General features: G+C 36.9%; 1 protein-coding gene and 1 long non-coding RNA gene across 2 annotated transcripts; both read right to left on the bottom strand.

Moving 5' to 3' along the window:
- Positions 1-2,890: 2,890 nt before the first annotated feature.
- LOC117933525 lies at positions 2,891-4,321 on the bottom strand. The gene is made up of 2 exons (XR_004654299.1): positions 3,799-4,321; positions 2,891-3,591 (listed from the first exon to the last, which is right to left on the bottom strand). It is a non-coding gene; the product is annotated as an uncharacterized LOC117933525 (long non-coding RNA).
- Positions 4,322-5,345: 1,024 nt separating this feature from the next.
- LOC117933263 (receptor-like protein EIX1) lies at positions 5,346-9,220 on the bottom strand. Its single transcript, XM_034854645.1, has 2 exons — positions 7,816-9,220; positions 5,346-5,632 (listed from the first exon to the last, which is right to left on the bottom strand). The coding sequence occupies exons 1-2, from the start codon at positions 9,218-9,220 to the stop codon at positions 5,604-5,606; spliced, it is 1,434 nt and encodes a 477-aa protein (XP_034710536.1). The 3' UTR covers positions 5,346-5,603.
- Positions 9,221-10,228: the final 1,008 nt, after the last annotated feature.

The raw sequence follows: 10,228 nt of genomic DNA, 5'->3' as shown, positions 1-10,228 counted from the left end.
CTTGGGTTCCCTCTTAGTGTCTTGGTCATCTCTGAAATTCGGTGGTCTGCCATTCAGCTTCTAGCAGTTTTCATGGCTGTGATTGGATCTCTGACAGTGATCACACCAAAGGTTGTCATTTATTCTGTTACAAGTACCTCCATAGGAACTGTCATCTTTATAGGCTGTCAGGGCTGAGTAATCAGCAGTAGTATTGCCGGGAACAATAGGAGTTTTTACCCCACCAACCATCACACGTTTGCATGTTCGTAATTTTCGATATTTTAATCCTTCTTCATCAACAACAACAGCTTGTGGTGCAGCAGTAAAGTTTAATTTTGGATCAAACTTCTTGTGCTGCCACTCATTCGCCTTAACATTGTAACTCAACTTTTGTGTTCCCCTGTTCATTATGAATTCCTTGTCAAACTTTTTTTTTACTGTTGTTTTATCATCACGAGAATAAGGTTCTCATTTTGTGGAGATTGTAGGAATTCTTTTCCTTCCAGAACTGCTGCCTAACTAGCATCTTTTCGGATAAGGATCGGTAATGATCTCAAGCCTGATGCTCGTGCATGTATCACTTGCAGAATGGGGTGAAGATCCTGATGCCTTTCAGATATATTGCTTATCAGATCATGAGCCCTTCATTGGCACTGCCACCTTCGCTGTACCTGAAATGTAGGAAATATGCAAACAAGTTGACCAATCAGTACACCATCAACCTCGAAACCTTTAGTTTCCTTAAAAGCCTTTGAGAATCATGGAGCACCATCTCGAGTTATGATTCCAAGATGGTCAATGTGCTCCTTGGTTATTCAATACCAATATCTGTTACGATTTGGTTCCAAATGTTAACAGCGAAAGAGTTTTTGTCTCAAATTTCCAGCTTCATGGATCTTTGGAAGCATCATATTAGAATAACGTTTTGAAAGCTGAACTGCAATTTCGACTAGCTCCACATCTCCATAGACAAGTCCTAATATTAATTTCGTCCTTATCTGCTGGAATATACATGGGGAAATACCTTAGAAGGCTCTGAGCTGCTTACATTGAGGAGGCTTCTCTCATCATTTGTTATCATATGCAGACTAAAATTGGTCTTCCCCAAAGGAACTCTCAGTTTCGTCGATATCAAAATCATGAAAATCAGAATCTGGAATATTGATTATAGCCTTAGAAACATGTCTTCATGTTAGATATGCATCCAACCAATTTCTCCTACACTTCATGGTCTGAACTCTGCCCCCACATTTGGGAAAACTTTTAAGGAATGAATTGGAAATCGTTAACTTGATGCTTTCGAGACTATCTTTTCTGATTCATCTTGAACTGTTACATCATTTTCTGTTTGTTCCCATGTTAAAGCAAGAAAATGCAAATGGCGGTAGCATTTTCTAAGCAGCTTGACATGCCCTGTGTTTCCTAATTGACTCGTGAATTTCTCAGCCTTGAAATATGCTTTCGAGATGCCCCTAATGAATTTCATCCTTTCCAGAAGATATGGATTGGAGTTGAGAGCAAACTAAATTTGTCTTTGTTTCATCTTTTTCATGATAAGAATAAGCTCAAGTGCTTTAAAGTCATTTGAATGGGATTGCTCAACTTTTGATTTCTCAAAAGTTCTAAGTGTGGAATGGTTCAATGCAGAGCCTAGACTACTTGAAGAGGCACATGCCAGCCGTTGGTTTATTTGTCTATGGACGGTAAATTCCTTGTTTACTGCAAACTGAGATAATGTACTTGTGAACTCAGATTGTCGGGAGGCCTGATTGAGAGAGGTTTTGAGGAATGTCAAACTCCCTGATTGGTGTTGAGGGAGATATTCAAGCGGTTCACTTGCCACACATTCGTTTTTCTTTTAAAAATCTTAAACATAACATGAATAAATAGTCTGAAATAAGCTCTTATCTCTTACATTCCTAACTCCGGAATAAGTATGTTGAATGATAGAACTATATATGTAGTGAAACTCATAACTACAATCAGCAAATTGGGAGTCTCTCCAAACTAAGAATGTCGTCTTCAACGCCGTAGACTGAAGGGCCTTTACGAGACATCCCGAGGAAGAGGAATAACACTCACGATCAGGGAATGGGCAGGTGGGTGCTCTGTGAAAAGAAATAAAACAGAGGATAACGTCCCCTGATAACCAGGTCAGGGACTGTAAACCCATGAAAGATTAATTTCTTCCTTTCCGTCCGGCTTTGAATTTCCATCACCGGTCTCCTCAGGTGAAGTGGGAGTCTTATTAGCCACAAAGAAGCAATCGACTGGCTGCTATTAATGTAGTTAAAACTGATTGAATTAATTTACCAAAATAGGATCAAAGGAATCTGGTTTGTCCAATGGAAATGCCATTAATGAAATCAATAACCTTTTCATCTCGGCACTTTTAAAGAGAGCAATCCGCAGCAGGACTATATGTTGTACACACTCAATGCCTTTTGAAACATCTTTACTATCATTCCCAAATTTCGTATAGAGTGGAGCCGAGTGGTGCCGAGCAAGGCGTTTTGAAGACCAAACTGAATGAGGATGTGAATAAGTGTTGATCCTTAACAGTCTCCTGGGCCATTTCCTTGTGTGTATAATTCTGTTCTCCTTCAAGTGTAACTATTTGATTGATCTGAAATAAAATAATCTTGTGATGAAAAATGCATGTGTAAAGGTGTGATTTTCCATCATCTCATATTCGCTACAGTGGTCCGAGCAATGTTTGCCTTTTAAATTGACCCACAACATAAAGGGTTCAGTAAGCATATCAAGGAAAGTAGTGATTCTGAGTTGGCTCCTGAGAGTTTAAAAGGCTTTTGTTAGCGAAGCCGCATCTCAAATTCTCAATCAAGGGGCTAGACAGGGTCTGCCAACCCACTACTTTGATTGGTGGCGTTTGCTGACAATGACCTTATAAGTTGGATAACACATTTATTATTGATATCTGGAAACAGCATTTCTTCAATCATATGCTCTGTTCAGACTCTTTTACATAACAGACTACAGAGGATATAAACATCTCCATGTTAGCTTTGCACATGAGCACAGGCCAGCTTCAACTCAGAACACCCAGTTACCACAAACCCTCAACAAAACCAAAAATGGGTCTCCAAATTAACAAATAAACAGTACTAGATGAAAGGGACCCAGAAATTCTCATGCCATTAAAGCACATTTTATGTCTAAAACCCCCTAGAAAGGCCATTGCCTCTACCTGATCTCCAGTGGAACTTGATACCCTAGCCAACATGCATGCCAATCAAATGTAATTTTGCCCACATTTCACATCCCAATCTTCTCTTCAGTTTTGCAACTAGTATGACACTCATATCATCGGTAGTGAGAAAATTCGTTCCCCAACTCCAAAATCAAGTGGCCATCATCCGTAGACTCTCGAAGGACCCTCATTCAACCCAAAATGCTCACTATTCTTTTTACTGATCAGATTTCCAGTCCCAGCTTTGGTACTCAGCAAGAAAGCAAAGGCATTGCTCCGAAGCTGGAAGTCTCTTACCATCTCATCCTGGTCCAATGCAATACTTCTCCAACACGCCAACAAAATGGTGATAGATACCAGGAATATGTAGACTTCTCAAAAGAAAGCTGGGGCATGACCTTTAACAATCAGATTTAGTGATGAATCCATATTCAAGTTATTCATAAAAAGTGAAATGCACAAGTTGTTCATAAACAGAGCGTAGAACCAGACATAAAGTACATAAAAAAAAGGGTCTCAGATTCCACAAGCATGCATAGTATCTAATGTCCACAATCAAGCATCAAAATGAGCCTAAAATTAGCAGGAGCATGTTGTAATCATACCTGGACAAAACTGGTGAGCTCCTAATCTGCTTCCCTTCTCTTGCTGATCTCTTTTTCTTCTCAAAAATAGCCTGCTTACTCTCTCAAAAATGGCTCTCTCACAGCCTACTCACTCTCTCTGTTTCACAGCTTTTCCTCAGCCCTTCTCGAGATCCAGCGTTTCACCTCCCTATAAAATCCTCTTCCCCCTTTTCTTTTTCCTTTTCTCAACACACCCCCAGAAGGAAAATATATCCCCTCTGATACGTGCCATCCCTGCAGAGGACATTTTCTACCGCCCTCTAACAACCCCGACTCTTTCTACCACCAAGACACTCCACTACTCCCTCTAAAACAGCCAACAGAAAAACCAAAACCTCATTGCCACGTGTCTTACCCTCACAGTCTGCCACCAGAATATCCTCTTTTGCCACCTGTCTTTTACAGCTCACCTTTCAAAAGGTGAAAATAGAACGAAAGATGACTAGAAAGAATTAAGTCTCATCTAGAACCATAATGAGGGATCTACACATTCACTACTTGTTCTGATAGAAAGAGTTCAGAAGAAAATATTAATATAAATAATATTTTTAATAAGAATTGAAGTTTTTTCTAATTTTAAATTTAAAAAATCATAGTAAAGAATTATTATTTCATGAAAAATATTTTAGATAAAAGATTTTATCATAAAGAAATAAATAAAAATTAATAAATACAAAAACTTATAAAAGAATGGTAATATAAAAGTTTTCATTTTTACGATTTTAAAAACTTGATAGGACTTGATTCTTAATGACTTTTTGAGTAAATTCTCACAAAGTGTAATCCAAGCTATGGAGGACCTTAAAAAAGACTGGAAAGGAAAAAAATAAATAAATAAAAGAAAACAACATGAGATCATTGGGCTAAAGTGTTTAAGGAATTTTGTAATGTACCTTAAAATATAAGAATTTTTAACAAATAAAAAAAGATCATTGGGATGTTAATCTCATGATGTTGGAGATCAATACTACTTTCTAATAAGTGAATCAACTATTTGATATTACTTATCGAGTATAATTAAAATATAATTATTCTCTCTTATTTTATATTTTTCAATCATATTTTAGTTATCTTATAGTTGGAATATGTTAAAATAGAGAAAATAACAATAGTTTTTTTTAATTACTTAGAAAACGCCTTTTATTAAGAAAAGAAGTTAGACTTAATATCCTATCAAATCAACCACTAAGAAGAAAACGAAGTGCACTTGAGATAAGCAAAAAATGGATGAAAACAAAATATTCCACAAAAATTATCTGCATCTGAGACAACTTCAAGTGAAAAAGCTTTGACAACAAGAAAGAAAGAGTTTCCCATTTATTAGAGTAATTTACTTTTTTTTTTAGAAAGAGAGAAACATATCATTAATAACTTGCTTTTAAATTTTCTTTTTTCTTTAGTGTTCAAATTATGATTTGATTATTAATAATTGGTTGAAAACTTATGTCATACATAACCAAATGTCATTATCCTTTATTTTGTTTTAATTTTAATGAATACAAATTAGTTTTAGAGCAAAAGAAATATTTTTAAAAGTAGAAAGTCGGACTCTAATATACCTTTGATATCCTTCTATAATATTGTTTGGATGAATCATAAAGTATCCAAATACCAAATAAAAGCATTGTGTAAGGAAGAAAAGAGATTATATGTCACACAAATTTCTGAATAAAATATAAAATATGCATCTAAAGAACATAAGTAATCCTCAAAATAAAACAAGAAACCTATTACATCTCAAAATCAATCATAGAAGGAAGGACAACGATTTGCATTCAACCATGTTAATATGGCAAGAACAAGAGTTGCAGTCCTGCAATTAACACAAAGTAAAAATCAGTGTTCATCAATTTGAAAAAATCCCTTCAATTAGTTGCATGGAAAGAAATTTTGCATTAGCATTCGTGATTTATAAAGTATATCCCAAGGATATGTAAAGGCCTACTTTTCTTTGACAATTGTTAGCCTTAAAAAACAAGTACAAATGAAAGAGAGGGAGAGAGAGAGAGAATTGTACCATTTAACTTTGAAGACTCCTTTGTAATCTAGCCATATTTATTGCTATAATAACGTAGAGCCAATCTTTTATTTTATTCAAGAATTGGAAATAGGCATATCTCCATGAGTTGTTGAGTAGTAAAGTTCCACACACTCCCCAAAATCCAACAATGAATCCAAGAGCAACGCTAACATAAAACCACATGTCATTTCCATCTTGCTGAATTTTGTCTTCAATGTTATGAGTGGGAGAATCTTGCTTTATTTTATCTTCAAAACACTTTTTCAGAAGAGGCAATCCACAGAGTACAGGATTTCCCTTGTAGGAATCAATATCGAAGCTTTGAAGTTGAGTACCTTGTGGAATTTTACCGGACAAGTTGTTGTCAGAGAGATCTAAGACACTTAGACCACTTATTTCAACAAGACTAGCAGGAATTTCGCCAAAAAGATGATTTTGAGACAAATCAAGAACCTCCAATGATTTCAATTGACCAATTCTTCCAGGGATCAGTCCAGTCAAATTGTTCCTTGATAAGTTTAATGAAACTAATTCTATAAGATCAATTATTTCTTCTGGAATTTCCCCCGATAGTTTGTTGCTTGAAAGATCAATACTCTTTACAAGCCCAAGGGTACTTTTAAAATCAAATTCTCTTGCTTTCCATTTGACCAATGCCCTATCAACATAAGAGGCATTCCTAATAAATTGATGCCGAGAGTCATGAACGAAGGAAATGGGACTTTGTATGAGTTGTGCAAATGAATAATTATGAGCAATGACCAAGCTCCCTTTCTTAGTCATGGCAGTGAAACCACCAACACATCTCGGTACAACACCTAATATATTGTTGCTGGAGAGGTCCAATATTTGAATATTTTTCAATTGGCATAGCTCTGGACATATAACTCCACTGAATCTATTAGATCCTAGGTTTAGAACAATCAGATTTGGAAGGCTTCCTCCAATCCATTCTGGTATTTTTCCTGATAACCTATTTTTTGCCAAATCAATGAACCTCAAACTTGTACAATTCTTAAAAGACAAAGGCAATTCTCCGGTTAAATTGTTGTTGCGCAAATGTAGTGTCCGAATTGATCGCAAGGAGCCAAATGAATTTGGAATTTGCCCAGAAAATCTGTTATTTTCCAAATTAAGAACTACCAAGCTTTCCCACTGCGCCCAACAATTGGGCAGCCCTCCCGACAATGAGTTGTTTGAGAGGTCAAGTAGAAGTAACTGCTTACCAATTGTACATAATAAAGAAATGGACCCCGATAACTTGTTATTGGAGAGATCCAACCATCACACATCATAAGGAAGTTGTGGTATTGAACCCTCAAAACAGTTTGAGCTCATATCTATTTTAGAAAAAGAACCAAATTTTGATGATAAATTCGGTAAGGTCCCATTGATCCGATTGTTGGAAATACTCAAGGTATCGATGATCCTTGAGGTTACATCCCAAAACCAGTCTGGGAGGACATCTGAAATTTCAGAATTGGAGATATCAAGCTCACTCAACCAGTTTTGAGTACGAAGCCAACTAGGAAAACGAGGTCCCAATTTGCAGGAGGCTAATCGTAGAGAATCCAGTTGAAATGGAGGAACCCAATCCAAGCTCATGTTGAAAGTGAGAGAGTTGGAAGATAAGTCTAAATAGGACAACCGGGATAGATTAAAGAGATGGGCTTCAGAGATAGTGCCTTGCAATGAATTTGAGGCAATATCCAAGGAATAAAGTTTGGCCAGCTGTCCAACACTTTCAGGTAAAGTTCCATTTAGTTGATTAAAATCAAGATGTAACTCTCTCAAGGATGAAAATCCAATGAGAGCAGGAACTGATCCACTGAACTGGTTATCCGATAAAAACAGAGTCTCTAATGTGTCATTTGCACAGGCCACAAAGTCTGGTGCAAGCTGTCCAGAGAGATTGTTTCTATCCAACTCTAATTCTTGTAAGTTACATAAATTACTCAAGGATTTTGGAATCTCACCTTGAAGATGATTCTGAGAGAGATAGAGGTTTTTAAGAGAAACCATGTTCCCAACTGTATCTGGAATGGAGCCCTGCAGTTGATTGCGAGAGAGATCAAGATGTGAAAGTAAAACCATCTTCCCAACTGTATCTGGAATGGAGCCCTGCAGTTGATTGCGAGAGAGATCAAGATGTGAAAGTGAAACCATCTTCCCAACTGTGTCTGGAATTGAACCCCGCAATTGATTGCCAGAGAGATCAAGATGTGAAAGTAAAACCATCTTCCCAACTGTATCTGGAATGGAGCCCTGCAGTTGATTGCGGGAGAGATCAAGATGTGAAAGTGAAACCATCTTCCCAACTGTGTCTGGAATTGAACCCCGCAATTGATTGCCAGAGAGATCAAGATGTGAAAGTAAAACCATCTTCCCAACTGTATCTGGAATTGAGCCCCACAGTTGATTGCCAGAGAGATCAAGATATGCAAGCGAACCCATGTCTCCAATTGTATCCGGAATTTCATCATCAAGTTCACTCCACTGGAGATCAAGATATTCAAGGGAACTCATGTTCCCAAAAGCATATTCCGGAATCGAACCGTTTAAATCATTGAAATAGAGATCAAGATGAAGGAGGGTGGTACTAAAGTTGAGCAGCCATGGGTATATTGAAGAAGTGAGATGATTCGAAGAGAGATCAACGAAAACAAGAGGGACAGAGGAATTCCCATGGGAAAGAGACGGAATGGTGAGTGGAGGGATGGGAGGGAGATCACAATTTTGTAAGTCCAAGTGAATGAGAGAAGGGAGTTTATTAATTGCTTGGGACCAGTGGATGACTTTACTAAGGTCGACAGAACTCAGGTCAAGGTGTCTTAAAGAAGAAAGACGAGAAAGCCACTCAAGGTTCCCAAAATTCAAATAATTATCGCTGAGATCAAGGGAAAGCAAGTTGGAAAGATTCCTCAGTTGAGTGGGAACAGTTTGAGCGAGATTGGCCTGAGAGAGATTGAGGTACTGCATTCTGCTGAGGGAACCAAGGAATGGAGGTATGCTACTCCCTTCAAAATCATTATAGCTGAGATCCAAATGAGTCAAGTGATCCAATTCAAGCAGCGAAGGACTTATCTCACCCCTCAGAGACTGGTAAAGATTTTCAGACCAAGGGGCTTGAAGATGAAGCATGATGACGTGACCTGACTGGTTACTACACTGGACTCCTCTCCAGTTGCAACAATTTCTGTTGTCATGTTCATCTCCCCAAGAAGAAAGAAGGCCATAGTCATCGACAAGGCGACGTTTGAAGTGAAGGAGAGCTTGTCTCTCCCTCTCTATGCAGCCAGTAACATTCCCCAGGCCAGGTTTGGCACATAGCAGCAAAAGCATAAGAAAGCTAAGAAGGTGTTGAAAGGACCGTCCTGCCATGGTCTGCAAGTAATAGAAGAGAGGCTTTGCAACTGCTGTTTTTTTCTTATGAATTCCGAGGAGACCAAGCACTCACATATATATAGTATCTGTTTGACTCTACCATATGAACGCAATACCAAGATTCCTTCCACTTTTATTTATTGAAGAGTGAAATTCATAATTTTTGTATTAAAAACTGTTTTTTGAAATCACTTTTGTTTAAGTTAATTGAAATTCTTATACCACTCAGTCCGTGAAGCTTTGTCCTGACCCAAAACGGCGTCGTCCCAGTTTGAGAAGACGACGTCGTTTTTACCTTGGGTTTTGCACAGTTGGAAGGCCTCCAACAGCTGAGCTAGTAGCTTTTCAGTTTTCACTACCCTTGATTTCTTTTCAGCACTATTAAAAGTTACATAACAATTTTTGAATTAGAAAAGTTACATACTGTTTTTTCTTTCAAATCACTTTTGTTTAAGTTAACTGAGATTCTAGCAAATCTCTAATTTTATTAATTAATAATTAATGACAAATCATGATTCCTTAAGCTCAACTTTAATTAATAATTAATGACAAATGAGGAAGAAAGATGTTCTATGAATTGACAAGTCAATAAAGGTGTGTGAACGGGGACTTTTTAGCTTTGACCAAAAATAATAACAATTCTTTGATGTCTTATTTGGAGAAATGGTCTACAAGTAGCTTTCCGGTGACTTGGCTGACACTAATCCCAATTTTATTTTTTTCTATCTTTTCTCCTTGTAAAAAGCCTCTCCCAACACCATGGTCCATGTCAGTTTTCAAAATTCAATTAAATAAAAATTATACTTTCCACATTTTATGAAAAGCAAGATATCAGTAAATAAACTTTTTACAACTTGTTTTGAAAAATTGTTTTTTATTTTTTAATTTGAAAACAAGTTTTAAAAAACATGGTCAAACGGCCATATTTTTCTTTTATTTTTAAAAACCAATGAAAACACCTTTTACTTATTTTCTAAAAATTATTATTTCTTTCACTTTATTTTT

Source organism: Vitis riparia, chromosome 16, assembly GCF_004353265.1.
Source record: "Vitis riparia cultivar Riparia Gloire de Montpellier isolate 1030 chromosome 16, EGFV_Vit.rip_1.0, whole genome shotgun sequence".
Taxonomy (NCBI): domain Eukaryota; kingdom Viridiplantae; phylum Streptophyta; class Magnoliopsida; order Vitales; family Vitaceae; genus Vitis; species Vitis riparia.
This window is presented reverse-complemented; position numbering and strand designations above follow the sequence as displayed.